At 44.6% G+C, this 17,695-nt stretch overlaps 1 protein-coding gene across 3 annotated transcripts in view; it reads right to left on the bottom strand.

Moving 5' to 3' along the window:
* LOC147028327 (TGF-beta receptor type-1-like) overlaps positions 1–17,695 on the bottom strand; it is a 122,110-nt gene that overhangs the window by 8,559 nt on the left and 95,856 nt on the right. For 2 of the 3 annotated variants that reach the window (XM_085878624.1, XM_085878622.1), the window contains 2 exons: positions 13,345–13,501; positions 3,039–3,160 (listed from right to left, as the gene is read on the bottom strand). The exons of the other annotated variant lie outside the window; for it this stretch is intronic. In XM_085878624.1, the coding sequence (XP_085734750.1) occupies positions 3,039–3,160; positions 13,345–13,501 (279 nt within the window). The remainder of the gene's footprint in view (positions 1–3,038; positions 3,161–13,344; positions 13,502–17,695) is intronic. 3 annotated transcript variants of the gene reach the window in all.

Genomic DNA, 17,695 nt, shown 5'->3' with positions numbered 1-17,695 from the left:
GTTCAGGTACAGGTTCATTTACCTGCGTGCTTGTTTTGACACGGCAAAAGGTTTTAACTCAGGACCCTAGGATCCAAAGCCCACCACCCTAACCATTAAGCCAACACCAGGTACCCCCAGGATGTATTTTATTGCTTCACGTGTGGACACTGCAAGAGTTTACTTTGCTTCACGGCATGAATCTTGTTAAAAAGGGGGTGTATCAAAATGTTGGCGTAAATTTCCCTTTCTCAAAGGGAAATTGCCTTTGTAAGAGTTTGTTGAAGTATTTGAAACTGCATTGGATTAAGTTTTAAGAGGAATTGACCGTGACATATTTCCTGTGTGGAAGTTTACAGTTACTGATTAATTTTTTGATTGAATTGTGATTGAGTTGTTATTGAATGACATTAGGACATTTTAACAGTGGGTTTTTATAAATTTTATTTTAAAGTTCCTTTCGTTGTTTGTCGCACGTTATCACCTGGTTGGTTATCACCTGGTTGGTTATCAATTGACTGAAAAATTTGAAGTGATTGTTTTAATTGTTTGCCGTGCTTTCCCTTCGAGCACTCGGGGAACACTCGCTCCGAGGCTTGGAGGCGGCGTGTAACAGAAATTGAGGGCTCGTCCGGGATATTTTCAAAATTTCATGCTGAAAGTCCTCGGACATTGGAAAAAAAAGGGGAGAAAAACCTAAATCGTGGTTTAGTACTCTTCAGGGCTCCAGCTCTGGCTCATCTTGCAACTCCCAAAAACCCTAATCAGGCTCTCGATGACTCAATTGATTTGATGACTCAACTTTGACCAGACTCTGTGGTGTAATGGTTAGAGTGTCTTCCCCCGAGTCTGTGAAGTCAGCGCTTCAAACCCTGGTCAAGGCATTCCAAAATACTTTAAAATGGTATGTGCTGCTTCTTTGCTTGATGTTCAGCATTTAAAAGGATAGAGCATGAACAAACAAACCACATGTTAGAACCTTTGTGCAACCTTGATGTGCCTTATGGCTTCTTCCTGCAGTGGGTTCCTTGTAAGGGAACTCAAAGTCTTGTCTATCATCGCAGTTGTATGCTGTCTTATCTTCAACTCCCCGTCCCTTATCTCTCTCCACAAAGGGTAGGTTCCTCAGTTACCCCATGCTCTCGCAAGTCAATCAGTGAGCTGAAGCTAGTCTAACGATCATTATCCAAGTGGGCTGCGTGCAAGTCGCATGCCTTCATTCATTCCGGACACCCACAGGAAGAACTAGACAGTACATAGAACACCTTACCCTGCACAGTGTTCAGGTTTATAATTCAATTGAAATAAAATAAAGATTGTAAAGGTCGTGTAAAAAAATTAATTCCAGAAGTTTACCGCCATTGACACAGTGGCTATCGCACTACCTTATCGAACATGTTACGTTAGTTATTTGTGCCTGTTGTTTGAGTCCTTTATGACATCCTTAAAACCAAAGTTTCCTCTTTGGAATGATTTTCAATTTTGTTTGACTGCCAGACAGAACGTCTCATGTCTGAGAACTCACTAGTACATTTTTATAAAAATGAATGATTATTCCGGTGCATCAAATGCCCCCTTTTTTGCGTAAGTTTGAAAAACATAATGGCGATAGGACAGATGTGTTCGAATACATGAAAAAACATTTCTCATTTTTTTTTCAGAATTTTCGATCATCATCTTGGGGGTCCACATCGGGGTCAAATTTCAGGCACGCAGCTCCTGCGCATTTTTCAGAATAAGTGTTATTTTTCACTGTATAGTGATCAAAACTTGTATCTGGCGGTGAAATAATTCTGACATATCGATGTACTGCTCCTTTGGTGATGTTCCAGTGATAGAGCCAATCAAATTTTCCAGGAAATTTCCCAGAGAAGCGGGAAACTGGTGATTTTCCCAGAAAAAAAAACAACAAAATAGTAACAAATGCCTCGGTTCTGTCAAATTCACTGCTTTTTTTCCCAGAATTATGTGTATTCATATCAAGGTACTCATATAATATCATTAATGATCAAGTTTCAAGCATTTCCGGAGATTCGGATTCTCTTTCCTGTCATTCTCAGTGACTTGTTGCACATTCTGAAAGTGTTCTTCAGACCTAGCTGCACCGAGACAGTCCGTTCCGAGTTTTATTAGATGTTCAGCCGCATCATTAGTTACATTGAGTGCTTTGGTTTTAGATTTTGAATCCACATCTGCTGGAAGTGTTGCCAACTCACTCACTTCATACGTTAAGAATGAATCGTCCAGTTCAAGTTCTCGGAACACAAACCAAGAATCAACGGAGACAAAGTCAAATAGGCTAGATGTCAAGTGAATGTCCTTGGGGAAGTGAGGCTTTCCGAAGTCTGTACCAAAGCGCCCAATAGGTAATAGGCAATAGTTCAAGTTCCTCTCTATCAGGCTTGACAGATGATACGGTCAGCCAGTCGACACTTCTCTGCACTTGGAACATCCTCACTGAATAAGGCTAAGGGCACAAACTCAGCTGTTAAGTACCAAAGATGACGCTGTAGAGCTTTGATAGCGGATGCAGAAACCTCGGGGTCCACAGATCCATAGCGTATGAGATCTTTATACAGACACAAATCGTTGTATGGCACATGTACACAATCCTCTGGGAAAACACAATTTCCGGGAAACTGTGCCAACAAATTACAAGCCAACCGTGTTACAAACATCACCAAAGGAACAGTACATTGATATGTCAGAATTATTTCACCACCAGATACAAGTTTTGATCACTATACAGTGAAAAATAACACTTATTCTGAACAATGCGCAGGAGCTGCGTGCCTGAACTTTGACCTCGATGTGGACCCCCAAGATGATGACCGAAAATTCTGAAACAAAATGAGAAATGTTTTTTCATGTATTCAAACACATCTGTCCTATCGCCGTTATGTTTTTCAAACTTTCGCAAAAAAGGGGGGTGTTTGATGCACCCTAATGGTTATGGTTCTTGAAAAAGGGAGTTTCTTGTTCTACAATTGATAAATAAGATGATTGTGAGAGCTGTTCGTGGAATGTATAGACATCTGGACTAACATATGGTATCTCACCTCCATAGGAACATCGCCGTGTCATCTCCCAGAAGACCAAGCCCAAGCAATATATATCAGCACGCTTGAAAGAATCAAAGTGAGTGATCAGAGAATTGTCCAAGACCTCAGGTGCCATGTACCTGTGGGGTGAGATGATGATGCAAGTGCGTTAATGGGAGGTGAATTATTATTATTATTTTTAAATTACACCATCGGTACATTCGCCAGATCGATGTGCATTTTGCATCAATATATGGTCCCTTGTATCTCTTTTTTTTCTTTAACTTGAACAAACTTAAAAAATACTTTTTTGACTTAAATGCATGTGACTAAAGACCACAAGTTTAACTTAAAGAAAAAAGGTCCTGCTCTTCTTTTTCTTTAACTTAAACTTGTGGTCTTTAGTCATATATCTTTGGTAATTGTCAGGTCAGGCCAGATCAGATCGGTGACTAGCTACAGGTACCATGTAAACCTGTGCTAACCTGTTTCATGGTCGGGTTGTCGGCGAATTAAACTGTCTTCCCCACCAAGTTTCCTGGTGAGGAGGGTGTATGGATATGGACACCGAGCAAGATTAAAAACAAAACCTGTCAGAGGGGAGAGGAGCTTCGTGTGAACCAATGGCCATCCATATCTGGTGCCCAACTGCATCTGTGGATGTCCTCCTACAGTTGGGTTACCTTTTTCTTGGAGGTTGGAAGCAAGATTTGCACTCCGACCACCTTAAAACTCTTCACTCCATAATATACATTCAAAAATGCAAAGAAAACTGAAAATCCACTCTGTTTGAGTACCTCCTGTGCAGCTGCCCTTCAGAGGGCAGCTCACCGGATTACAGGATTGGGGCAAAGCCTTCGGGACCCCCATTCTTTGATGATAGAAGGAAAAGCACGGGGTAACCTCCCTGGGTCGGATTGTGGTGGCGTGTGTCGGGGTGGTGCTGAGGTGTTATCCACCAGACAGCCGTCTCCTCGGGTTAACCTGAGGTGGTCCCTTTGGGTGGGTGCCTGGAATGTCTATCCATAAGAGAGGATGATCACCTGTCTCTGTAAATATCTGAGCTCCAGCGTTTGACCATCGGTATTGCAGCACTCTCGGAGGTTCGGAGAGCGGATATTGGTGAGATCATGGTGGGTGTTTACACCTCCTATCGTTGGTTCTTATCTCCATTTGCAGTTTTCAGGAGGTGGTAGGGAGATCTCCCAGAACCCAAAATCTCCACATCCTACTTTTTGGTGAAGGATCATAATTCACAAACCAAACTATGAAGTTTCATTCTCATAACCTCGTTCCAAGGGTTCTTTTCAAAATCTTCACTGAACCTCTGACAGCCTCCACTTGTAGCTCGTTTATAGTGATATTCCCTGGAATGATTTTTAAGTACCAAGTACTCAGTTCGGGTTTTCTTCATCATTCCTGTAGGTTTGCATCTTCTTCATCATTCCTTCATCTTTGCACTATCACTGGTACAATTTCAGTTTTCTTCAATTTCCAAGTCCTCTTGATCTCATTTCTCAGATCCTGGAATTTGGTTATTTTCCTGATTTCTGTGGCAGTTAGTCCAAAGTCATTGGGAACTGAAACCTCGATCAACAATGCTGACTTTTCCTTTTTTGTGTTGGAGTACCATGTCCAGACACAATGCTTTGTTTGCAATGTCCACACTTGATGGGATCATCTTGTCATATATGAGCATTAGTTGTTCATTTTCTAAGATCGGACTTAGTTTGTGTTTCCATGATTGTTTTGGGACCGGGATGTTGAAATGTTTACAGATGTGCCAGTGGATTATTCTACAGACACTGTCATGTCTTTCTGTGTACAGCTGTTCTGAAATGAGTTTTTTACATCCCAAAAGGAGGTGACTCGTACTTTCTGTTTCTTCCCCACAAAACATGCATTTGTCCGATTGGCTCAATCCCACCATTTTCTTAAAGGCAATAGTGCAATGTCCTTGGTCTTGGGCATTGATGATGACTCGTTCTCCATCTCAACAAATTTTCCTCTTAAATTCTTAGCCATTCCAATGAGCCTTCCTTGTCAATCCCTGTTCTGTCAAGCTCTTTTTAAAATCTTCCTGCTCTTTTGTCATTTTGTCATTAAAATAATTATTTTGTCATTAAAATCTTCCTGCTCCCATTTGTCAGAGGATATCTGCTGATATTTACCTCCGCCACCGAAGGTGAAGGAGGTTATGTTTTCACCACTCTCTGTTTGTCTGTCTGTCTGTGTGCAGGATATCTCAAAACGTTTGGGACAGATCCGGATGAAATTTGGTGGACATATTGGGTGTCTGACAAGGAAGAATTGATTGAATTTTGGTGAAGATCTAGATCTGGATCTGATAACTTTTTAAAGTGATTCTTCACCATCGAGAGATCGAGTTAAACCGATATATAGCACGATATCTCAAAAAGTTGTGGACGGATTTGGATGACATTTTGTGGGTGGACAGGTTGGGTTTGCAACAAGGACAAATGCATTCGATTTTGGTAAAAATCCGGATCCGGATCCGGATACGATAATTATTTAATTTTTTTTAAGTGATTCTTCACAATTGAGAGATGGGGCCAAAAGCGATATAGTACTGTATAGCATGATATTTCAAAAATGTATTGGGCCAGATATGTTCTCGTGGATCAGGAATTACGTGGTGGAAGTATGCGCTCAACTGAGTGCCTTTCTCAATCTTTTTGTAATTTTTCCTTTTTTTTTCTTTGCAATCATTGGGGTTATGTTTACCTCCACCACCGAAGGTGAAGGAGGTTATGTTTTCACTCCTCTGTGTGTTTGTTTGTCTGTCTGTCTGTCTCTGTGTGCAAGATATCTCAAAAAGTTGTGGACGGGTTTGGATGATATTTTCTGGGCAGGTTGGTTGTGTGACAAGGACGAACTGATTCGATTTTGGTGAAGATCCGGATCTGGATCTGAATACGGGAATTATTTAATTTTTTAAGTGATTCTTCACCATTGAGAGATAGGACCAAAAACTATATATAGCATGATATTTAAAAAATATATTGGGCCAGATATGTTCTTGTGGATCAGGCATTGTGTGGTGGAGGTATGCACTCCACTGAGTGCCCTTCTAGTTTGCACCTGTTTTTGGAAGTTTGTTGTCGAATGGATTAAGGATCCCTTTTCTGTTTTTTTGTTTTCTTACTCATATACAAATGTCATCTGATAGTCTGTTGAGCTTTCCGCATACTCCACTAGTCCTACACATGATGTCCTGTACACTTTGTTAAGCTCCACCAAGCCACCTCCTTCTCATCTTCCTACGTGCAGCCTTGGTATGCATTGGTTTTTGTAGAATATCTTGTGAATACTTAGAAGTTTCCTTGTTTTTGGTGTCAAGATTGTTGATCTCCAGTTCTGGCCAGTTTCCCAGGCAAAAATAACATTCCTTTCCTGTAGTAATTCTCCGCAGACCACTGTGGTGTATGAAAATGCAACTCTCACATACTGTAGTTCTAACGGTAGCATTTTTGCCTGGGTTATAATTTCACAGCTATATTAGAATACTGGCACTGCAAGTTGGTTTATAGCTTTGGTTTTGTTTCTTGGAGAGAGGGATGACTTCAGAAGTCGTCTTATTCTGTGTCGGTACTCTTTGCTGATTATTTTACGCATATTTTTTGTGTTGTATCTGAAGGCCTTCTTCTATTCCGAAGTACTTGTCGGATGCTTCATTTTCTAGTTCCTATATTGTTGTTCTTTCATCGATTGAGATGTTGTCTGTTCTTTTTGTTTTTCCTTGTACAAATATGCATTTGGCACAATTGTCAAGACCAAACTCCATTCGAATGTCCTCCGAGTATTGCTTTACTTGTTTCAGTTGATTTGCCAATTTCTCACCATTTGGTGCGAAGAGTTTTAGATCATCCATGTACAGTAGGTCGGTAGGTGTGTCACCTTTCTTGTTTATGTGGTCATTTTTCTGTTCCAAGTGAGACTGTATTCCGTGTCCTTGTTCATCGATGAGGTTACTCAGTGTGTCCAGAGCCAGACAAAAACAGGAGGGGGTAAAGACTGTCACCTTGTAAGATACCACGTCGTATCTTTACTCCTGGGATTTCAATCTTTCCTTCTAAGTAAGGTAGTACCAGCATTGTGTTCCAGAGCGTCATTGCTTTCTCAATAAGTGTGACTATTTGGTGGTCAATTTTGTACACTTGCATGCAATTTATAATCCATGAATGTGGGACACTATCAAAGGCTTTTTTGAAACCTATCCAAGCTGTGGATAAAGTTGGTCTGTCGGAGCTTGCAGTTTTCGAGTATGGTTTTATTTCACATTGAGTAGTCTATTGTTCCATAGCATCCTGGTTTACATCCTTTCTGCTCTACATATGAAGCTCCTGGTTGAGTGAGGTGGTGGTAAACTGCATCGGTGATTACACCTGTTAAAAGTATGTATGTTGGTGGGAGGCATGTTATTGGTCTATATTTGTTGGGGACATGTTTGTTTGTTTTTTTTCAGGTTTGGGGATGAAATGAGTGTTGCCTTCTGGAAACCATTCATCCATTGGCTGTTTCTCCTGGATGAGTTTGTTGAATGCTCGAGCCTAATGAGGGTGGAGAGCATGTAGTTGCTTTAGCCAGAAGTTCGGAATCCCATCCGGGCCTGGCCATTTGAAGTTTGGTGCTTTTGCGAGATGTTTTTTTCGAAATATTTTCGTCGTCAATTGTCATTGGGTGCATTTCCTGTAGATGTTGCTTTTTATTTTCCAAGTGTCCTATCCACTCTGTTTCCTTGTTGTGTTCGTTTTCATCTTCATAATATATACCTTTCCAGAATTTTTTTAGGTCCTCTTTTTTGGTAGGGGAGTTGTCACATTTTGTTTCTGTTCCCCTTACTCTTTCTAGAACTTTTTCGAATTGTTTTCCAACTTTGATTTTGATATTTTTCTATTGTTGGCCTAACATAGTTTTCCCCCCCCCCTTGCTATCTGTTGTATTTGGAGTTTATTATGGGCAGCCAATGGGTGTAGTCCATTGTTTTCTATGTTGTATTACTTTCTTTTTGTCTCATTATTTTCATGAGCTTTGGACTTCTATTTCCCCTCTTGAATTGTTCTGTTTGTCCCGTTTCCACCTTCAGTCGCTCCCTCTGCTTCTCAAGTCTCTGTTTCCATGATGGTGTTTTGTTTCTGGTCAGATCATCAGATCTATTTTTTGTGCGTGTCGTTATTTACCTGTTATTTTCTCAGACATACAGTGCTGCTGCAAAACTCACATCATTCATTTCTCTTAAATTAGATGATTTTTGGAAGCATTTTAATGGCTGCTTGATTTATTCTCCTTGATCTGGTCGCTATGATGGCCACCGTGCCCAGGAACTTGCTGTAGCTGTGTCCAATAAGCTGACTCCCATGATAATAGATGTAACACCGGTCAACAAGCTTGTTATGAGACAAAGGATTCATCACTCCTTGGGTGTCATTTCCCTGGTCTCTCTATATGCTCCGACTGAAGCGAGTGATCTCATTGTGAAGGATGCATTCTGGGTCACACTCGAGTCTGTGGTTGACCAGTGCCCCAGGCGAGATACTCTTCTAGTCTTGGGGGATTTCAATGCATCAACTGGCATGGATAGGAATAGTTATAAGATGTGTTGGTCTCCATGGGTCTGGAACTGTGAACCATAATAGCACTAAGTTCCTTGACTTTGCAAGAAGTCATGGACTGAGGGTGGCCGGCTCATGGTTTCAGTGCCCACAGCCTCATCGCTGGACTTGGTATTCCAACGCTGGCGGTGTGGCAAAGGAGATTGACCATGTCCTCATTGACGGTCGTTGGAGGATGATCCAGAACTGCAGGGTCTACCGGAGTGCTCAGTTCCTCAATACTGACCACAGGCTTGTTGTAGCAACTCTAAAGCTGCACCTTAAATCCTGGAGAATGGTACCATCCCAGCCGAGGCTGGATGTTGCCAAGCTCAGGGATGAGAGAGTAGCTGAGGAGTTTGCGAACAGGCTGAGTGGACACTTGGGGGGTCTGGGTGCTTTGGGGGGTCCTGAAGAGTTGTGGAGCGCCTTCAAGACCACCGTCCTTGATGTTGCCGGTGGATGCCTTGGAGCTCACCGCAGGGCAAAGAAGAATTTTGTCTCTCAAGGGACACTGGATACCATTGACCAGAGTCGCAGGGCCAGGCTGAATGGCAGAGCTGAGCTGTTCAGGGAGCTGAGGCGTAAAACTGTACGTGCACTGAGGGTGGACAAGGAGGCCTATGTGCGAGGAAACTGTGAGGGGGTAGAGCATCACCTGTGGACAGGTGATTCTCGTCCCGCTTACAGGGGAATTCGCGCATTACGTTCATCCAAGCCCATCCCTCGGAGCACTACAGTTCGAGCAGAGAGTGGTAGGCTCTTGACAGAGGAGTCTGAAGTGAAGGCCCGCTGGGCCGGTTACTTTGAGCGGTTGTACCAGGCTGATCCCCCAACTGTCGAGTTGGACGTCAAGGGTGTTACAATCCCTGTTGCTGACCCTCGAATCAACTGTGATCCACCTACGCTTGTGGAAACACGAGCTGCGGTGAACCAGTTGAAACGGGGCAAAGCTCCAGGGATCTGTGGCATCCATGCCGAACTTCTCAAGGCTGGTGGAAATGCTGCACTCGTGTCGTTGCATGCAGTTTTGTGCTCTGCCTGGAACACAGGCATCATCCCAACTGACTGAAAGAGGGGCCTTGTTGTCCCTCTCTGGAAAGGGAAGGGTGATCGCCAAGACTGCAACAACTACCGAGGGGCGACGCTGCTCTCAGTGCCGGGCAAGGTCTTTGCTCGGATAATTCTCGATAGGGTTCGCCACCATCTGCTTGAGCACCAGCGTCCAGAGCAGTCAGGCTTTACACCAAAGAGGTCAACGATTGACCGTATCCTTGCACTTCGTGTCCTCACCGAACGCAGACGAGAGTTTCGGCAGGGGCTGCTTGCAGCCTATGTTGATCTCTGTAAAGCGTTCGATTCAGTGAATCGGGATGTCCTCTGGAGGATTCTTGGTCTTCGTGGGGTGCCACCAAAACTGATCGATCTGATGTCTGAACTCTACTCTGGTACTGAGAGTGCTGTGAAGTGTGGTGGTACCATCTCTGACTTATTTCCAGTTGTTACTGGAGTTCGTCAGGGATGTGTACTGGCCCCCACACTTTTCAGCACTTGTATGGACTGGATTCTAGGGAGGATGTCGGAGAGATCAAGTTGCGGTGCGTCATTTGGGAATGTCAAGATCTCGGACCTTGACTTTGCAGATAATGCAGTCATCTTTGCGGAGACTTTAGACATCCTCTTGGGGGCCCTCGAGGTGCTGAATGAGGAGTCGGAGCCGTTGGGATTACGGGTTTCTTGGGTCAAAACTAAGATCCAGGCTTTCGGTGACATCTTGGATGCTGCTGTCCTGTCTGTGTCTGTTTGTGGTGAGGATGTTGAGGTCGTGGAGAGATTCACTTACCTTGGCAGTGATATTCATGTCTCTGCAGGCTGTGAGTCAGAGGTCAATAGACATCTGGGTCGGGCCTGGGGAGTCATGGATTCACTGGATCATGGGGTATGGCGCTGCCGGTACCTGTGCGGGAGGACGAAAGTCCGAGTCTTCAGGTCCTTGGTACTTCCAGTCTTGCTCTATGGGTGCGAGACTTGGACTCTGACCAAGGATCTGAGACGGAGACTTAATTCCTTTGGTACCAGGTCTCTTCGGAGAATCCTTGGCTATCGCTGGTCGGATTTTGTGTCCAACGAGCGGTTGCTGAGAGAGACTCGGATGAGATTTGTTACCTGCATAGTCCGTGAGCGTCAGTTGCGGCTGTATGGACATGTGGCTCGTTTTCCTGACTCTGATCCTGCTCACCAGATTCTCTCAGCGAGGGAGTCTCATGAGTGGAGGAGGCCAGTGGGTCGACCACGTGCCTCATGGTTGCAACAGGTTGACCATCATCTCAAGGAGATGGGGATGGGCTTGGCATCTGCCTGGGGGATGGCCAGACGGAGGCCCCTGGAGTACCGGCGGAAAGTGGACGCAGCGACGTGCTGCTCTGGCACATGCTCCCATACCTGACCTGACTGCTTTGAAGGCAATGGCAAACCACCCAGAATAACCCTTGCCAAGAAACTGCTTTGGCAGTACTGGACCTGCGTTCAAGCAGAACACCAAAAATATGAATATGAGTGCGCATTGCTACGAAGGCTTGAGTGAGCTATCAATATTGAGTGAATATGAACAAAACAAAATAAACAAGGACAAAGGCAATAACAACATTGTTTGTGAGCAGATAATTTTGCTAAAACTCAGCCATGCTGATTCCAGCTCATTGTGTTCGGAGTAGGGGCATGGAGGATGGGGTGGGGGGAATGGGGGAGTGGGAACAGTAAATCACTGTGTTCCAAAGCTAACACAGACTTGTAATTTTACCACCCTATCTGCGTAAGTTTTATCATTGCAAATGTAACACTAGAACGCACTCGACGGAGGTGCTGAATTGCGTCATGTTCTCTTGGGCAATACCGCACCAAAGAGAGATAACCTGGACCGTCACGTGACCATGGTGTGAGTAAATATCGTCCTGTAATAATTTTCATTATACATTTTTCCTTGTGAGCTCAAAGTTGGACTCGTTCAGGACATTCAGTGAAGCTCTCTGCCAAACATTGCAATGCTAGCTGCCATTGTTTCTCCAGTTTATTTTTTTTTTTTTTTTGTATACCTTGGTCGAGGCTCGTATGAGAGCTAACACACAACTCACAGCAAGGAGGCATGAGACAAGAGGGGCGGGAGTGGAAGGGACAAAACAGTGGGGAACAGACACATTAGGTGAACTGTGGAAGGGAGAGGGATGGGGATGGGACGGGGAACATGGCGAAGAGAAGATGGACATTTCAGGGACTTTCAGGAAGGAAAGCAGGAGAATTGAAGGAAGTGGGCTTGGGTGGATTATCGGGGGTAGAAAAGATCGAGGATTTGGATGGGGGAAGATAAGAGGTGGTGGTGAACAGCTGTTTTGAAAGCCTGGAGGGAAGAATGGGAAAGAATAGAGTGAGGAAGTTTATTCCAAAGGCGGGAAAAAGAGGAATGAAAGAGTGAAGATGAGCAGTGATTCGTGATTTTGGTAGTTTTACCAGAAGGGGGTTGTTGGCGGACCTTGAGCGCCCTGTGGAAATGTGGTGGGGACAAATCGCAGAGAGAGCAGGGGGGCAAGGCTGGAGAGGAGTCGGTAGAAGACAGAAAGACCACCGACCAACCTGCGGTGATTGAGTGAGAGGCCCAAAGACTCAGCTTCATTGCGGGAGATGCCGATGATCTTAAATGCCCTGGTTTCGACAGCGTGAAGCCGAGAAAGGTGGGAGGCAGGAGCACCAGCCCAGAGGGGAGAGCAGTACTCCATCAGGCTACGGACAAAAGCTTTGTAAGTGGTCAGGAGCTCAAGAGGGCTGAGGAAGGACTTAGCACGACGGAGGATTCCCAGTCGGCGACTGGCTTTTGAGGCGAGGTTGGAAATGTGACTTTCCCAGGAAAGGTCATGGCAGATAGTGAGACCCAGAAGCTTGAAAGAAAAGACTTCTTTTTGTTGTTGAAAAGACAGTTATTCTATCAACACCAGAAAACCAAAAGAACCCACAGACCAGGTCGTCGCGATACTCACCTGCTCATCATATGGCCACAGTGTGAATAACTAGGAAATCTGAAAAACGAAAACCAACGTCTATGTGAGTGGCTGCTTAATGCAGGAGCAACTCATCAGATTCAAATCACTTATGCTCACAAGTCAATAAGTCACCATTGCATGGGAAGTCAGTTGAGAGGGCAAGAAAATGTGATTATAACTGAATTATTTGTGTGATTACACCAGATTCAATGCACCTTGTTTCATAAAACGTACCTATCAATTTCAGGCTATCAATATCGTGCACTCACCTCTGAGCCGTCCACCTGGGGTTGAATCTCCATCCAGATATAAATTGTCATCCTAGTGTTTCACACACAGGCTGGGGCATCAATGTATGCACTGGTCGTTTGTGGATGTTAAACTGGGCATCCCATCTACCAGCATTAGTTAATGTCCTCCGCAAAGAGTAGGTGAGCCATTGGCCAAATTACAAATTACTGCACGTTTCGTCAAGTATTCTGCTAACCCTCCTGCGTCAGATTGGTGACCAATCCAGGATTGCAACCATAGTGAAAAAACTGCTTCAGCGGAATTGATGCTCTATATACAGCATGGTATACAATTATGAGTATGACCCCCTTGTACTGAGAGCCACAAGTTGAGTACTCCTATATGAGGACTGATAATCTATTTGATTTTAGGATGTTGGAGGTTGGTTACCGTTTGGTGCCCACACGGCTGTTTGGGGCGATGTCGATCGTATCGGATACAGAGTTGTGCCGAACGGCCAGACCCAGGTCAGCAATGCAGCACGTGCCATTCTTTTTCACAAGGATGTTCTTGGATTTGAGGTCACGATGAGCGATGGCTGGCTTTCCTGTCCCAAATCCAACACACACACACACACACACACACACACACACACACACACACACACACACACACACACACACACACACACACACACACACACACACACACACACCTGAAATACTGACTACATCCTCAGCAAGGATACTCATTCTTATTCAGCATTTTAATGCATTCAATACCAGTCAGGAGAATAGGCCCCCAAAAGATATATTATGTGTTTCACCCAATGAGCGTGTTCCAACAAAAAGAAACTTAGCATGAGGCCCTTCTGACCTGATAAATGCATCATGGCATTAAACGCCATGAGCGCATGCGTACCATTTCACTTCCTGCCTGGATAGCTTCAGCAGAGTATGCTCGAGTCCATTTTAAAGACCAAGGATTTAAAAGTTCCAAGTAATGGACAGATGAGTCACCAACCATGGTTTTGCCCTTGTTAGAACTCATCAGGATGACACACCATATAATTATTTACTTGTGAACATGCAACCTCGTCGGTTTAGTACTGTGTTCCACCTCCTAGCTTGATAGAGCAGCAAGGCACAGTTCGCGTCCCATAACAGCCAGAACTGTGTAATCTGTGAGCAGTAATGTCCGTCTTCCACCCAAGCACAGTAGCTCTGCCTTACTCCGCTACTAAACAGGAGGTGGGGTTGCTGACATATGTGCTGACTACAGCCAAACTGAATGCTACTAGTCAGAGGTGGGTGGCCGAACATGTGGATTTTAACTTCACAGTGAAGTCTCGCCCCGGCCGTGCAAACGCTGATGCAAACAGATTGTCGTGCCTACCGGGGGATTTCAAAGGCTTCATCGAGCAATGCACTGATGAGCTGACCCCTTGAGGTCATTGGGGCCATGCACAAACGTGTCTCTACCCAGAGATCATCAACTTCAGACTACAAAAACAGAATATAAAATAGAAAATATACAATTCATCAATAAAAAAAGTTTTTAAACAAATGAATAATATGCATTACGGTGATATTGAAGATCAGGAATAGGATTGGGCCCAAAACATTGCCTTGGGGCACGGCAGCATTGACTGGGAGTGGAGACAAAATAATTTCGTTGAGAGCCACAAGTTGGCTACGAGAGTAAAGGAAGTCAGTTGGACATGTGTGGAGTTGGCCACGGATGCCATCGGCAGAGTTTTGAGAGTAAGGCGGGGGATGCCAGACTGTATCGAAAGCATGAGATATGTCTTCCTCTGCACCAATTGGTTCATCTGATTATATGCGTGTGAAAAGCAACATCTCTCTGACTATTTTCAGAGAGCTACCTCAACGTTGGCGAGTCTGGCATTTCAGTCAAGCAGATTGGCACGGACTGCAAGCAGCCCTCTCTCTCTTTAGATCTGGTCTAGAATATGTACTGCCCCTGATGCTAACTCAGCCTGTGAATTCTTCCACAAAATATCAATCAATATCTCTCTGTCTCTCTCTCTGTCTCTCTGTCTGTCTCTGTCTCTCTGTCTCTCTGTCTCTCTGTCTCTCTGTCTCTCTGTCTCTCTCTCTCTCTGTCTCTCTCTCTCTCTCTCTCTCTCTCTCTCTCTCTCTCTCTCTCTCTCTCTCTCTCTCTCTCTCTCTCTCTCTCTCTCTCTCTCTCTCTCTCTCTCTCTCTCTCTCTCTCTCTCTCTCTCTCTCTCTCTCTCTCTCTCTCTCTCTCTCTCTCTCTCTATGCTGTAGTATGCCAGGACAGTATTCTGAACCCAGTCCTATTCTTCATCTTCATCAATGATCTCTCTGACTCTCTGGAAAATCCTCTTTATCTATTTGCTGATGACTCCACCCTCTGTCGTTACATCCCTCTCCTTCAGACAGGCAGACTGCAGCGGCTTCCTTTTCTTAAGACCTTGAAAAAAAAAATTACAAGTTGGTCAAACACTTGGAATATTTATTTATATCCAGACAAATCTCACACTCTCGCCATCTCTCGCCGAAAGGACCGTTTGGCAAACCCTTCTATCTTCTTCTTCTTCTTCTTCTTTTGGCTGCTTCCGTTAGGGGTCGCCACAGCGGATCATCCGTATGATCCGCATAGTGATTTGGCACAGGTTTTACCCCGGATGCCCTTCCTGACGCAACCCTGGTCGCCTCTTACGACACAGGGATAACAAACCCTTCTATCTACTTTCTTTACAATCCTCTTGAGGAAGTTCAGTCCTTGAAACTCCTGGGTCTCATAATTACACTGAACAACAAATTTCAAAAACAATTTTTTACTGGAGATGTGTAAAGTGATTAAGACTAATTTGGGTACGCTGATTTCAAAAAATCATAACCGTTTTGCTGTATCACGTCAGGATTTTCAGTAACAGAAATATTCCCATTGCCTAGAAGTCAGGATTTCAATGAAATTTACATATGTCTTTAACATGTCTATTTCGTACAATTGTTGTTAACTTGTGTTATATTTCTTTCTTTCAGATAAAGATGAGTAGGCGTTCCTGTACCAATCATCCTGACAACTTCTGTTATGTCTGTGGTCGGTATACCAAAAAAGATCAACAGCGAAGTATATCTACAGCAGTGAAAATGAAGGCCGCCTACTTTCACTACTTCGGGTGTAAGGTGGGGGACCAAGAACAGAGCTGGGCACCACACATCTGCTGCACAAGCTGTCACACAACCTTGACTCAGTGGTTGGTGGGCAAGCGCACGAGCATGCCATTTGCAGTGCCCATGATATGGCGTGAGCCGCAGAATCATCATGATGATTGTTATTTCTGCTGCACAAGCATCGCCGGCTTCAATAAGAAGAATAAAGGTCACATCAAGTACGCTGACTGCGTCTCTGCTCGTAAACCTGTGCCTCATGATGACGAGAACCCCGTTCCAACACCTCCAGCTGATCAGAACATAGCTGTAAGCAGTGGTGAAGAGTATGGTGATGATGAACCTTTTGAACCCGACACTCAAGCATCACACCTTCTGAACCAGGGAGACTTAAATGATCTTGTGAGAGATCTCTCGCTGTCAAAGGCGAAGGCAGAGCTGCTTGGATCAAGGCTGCAGCAGTGGAATCTACTTGAACCTAACACCAAGATATCCTTGTTCAGAGCACGTCACAGAGACATGGCTGAGTTCTTTGAGATGGAAGACACGATGACATTCTGCAGTGACATCAACGGTCTGTTGAAAGAACTTGGGTGTGATCACGATCCTGCAGACTGGCGCCTCTTCATCGACTCGGGGAAGAACAGCTTGAAGGCTGTTTTGCTCCACAATGGCAACGAGAAACCATCAGTCCCACTGGCTCACGCGTTCGGCATGACAGAGACCTATGAGACTATGCGGCAGCTGCTTGATTCCATCAAGTACAATGACTTCAACTGGCACATCTGCGGAGACTTGAAAGTGGTGGCGCTGTTGTTAGGGCTGCAGTCAGGCTACACGAAATACATGTGCTTTCTTTGTCTCTGGGATAGCAGAGACGACAAGAATCACTGGACGAAGAAAGATTGGGAAGAGCGAAAAGAGCATGTACCTGGTCGACACAACGTGAAGCATGTCGCCCTTGTCGACCCAGCCAAGGTTTTCCTTCCACCACTCCACATAAAGCTCGGCTTGATGAAAAGTTTTGTACGGGCAATGGATCTGAATGGGCGTGGGTTTTTATACCTCAAGGAAAAGTTTGGCAACACCTTGTCGGAGGCCAAGATCAAGGCTGGTGTCTTTGTTGGACCGCAAATCCGACAGATTATGAAGGACGAAACTTTTCCGACAACTCTAAACCCCAAAGAGCTGGCAGCGTGGAGGAGCTTCAAAGCTGTGACGGACAACTTCTTGGGGAACGAGCGCGCGGACAACTATGAAGAAATAGTGCAGCAGCTGCTGGAGTCCTTCAGGAAACTTGGCTCCAGGATGTCCCTGAAAATCCATTTCCTACACCAGCACCTGAACTTCTTCCCTGACAACTTGGGAGCAGTCTCGGACGAGCACGGCGAGCGATTCCACCAAGAGATTTCACTCATGGAGACGCGTTACCAAGGGCGGCACAACCCGAACATGATGGGCGATTTCTGCTGGTTCCTGCATCGTGAAACTGACACAGAGCAGCACAAACGCAAAGCCAAATGCCTAAAGCATTTTTAATTACATTCTAGTGGAGTTTTTCTGTAATTTCTATAATTTTGAAGCATTCATGATGAAATAAATGAATAAATGAATTTTTGTAAATTTCATTGAAATCCTGA

The sequence above is a fragment of the Eptatretus burgeri genome, chromosome 4, assembly GCF_056783735.1.
Source record: "Eptatretus burgeri isolate ZD-2024b chromosome 4, Ebu_testis_v1, whole genome shotgun sequence".
NCBI lineage: Eukaryota > Metazoa > Chordata > Myxini > Myxiniformes > Myxinidae > Eptatretus > Eptatretus burgeri.
Note: the sequence above shows the minus strand (reverse complement) of the source record. Positions and strands in the feature narration are given on the sequence as shown.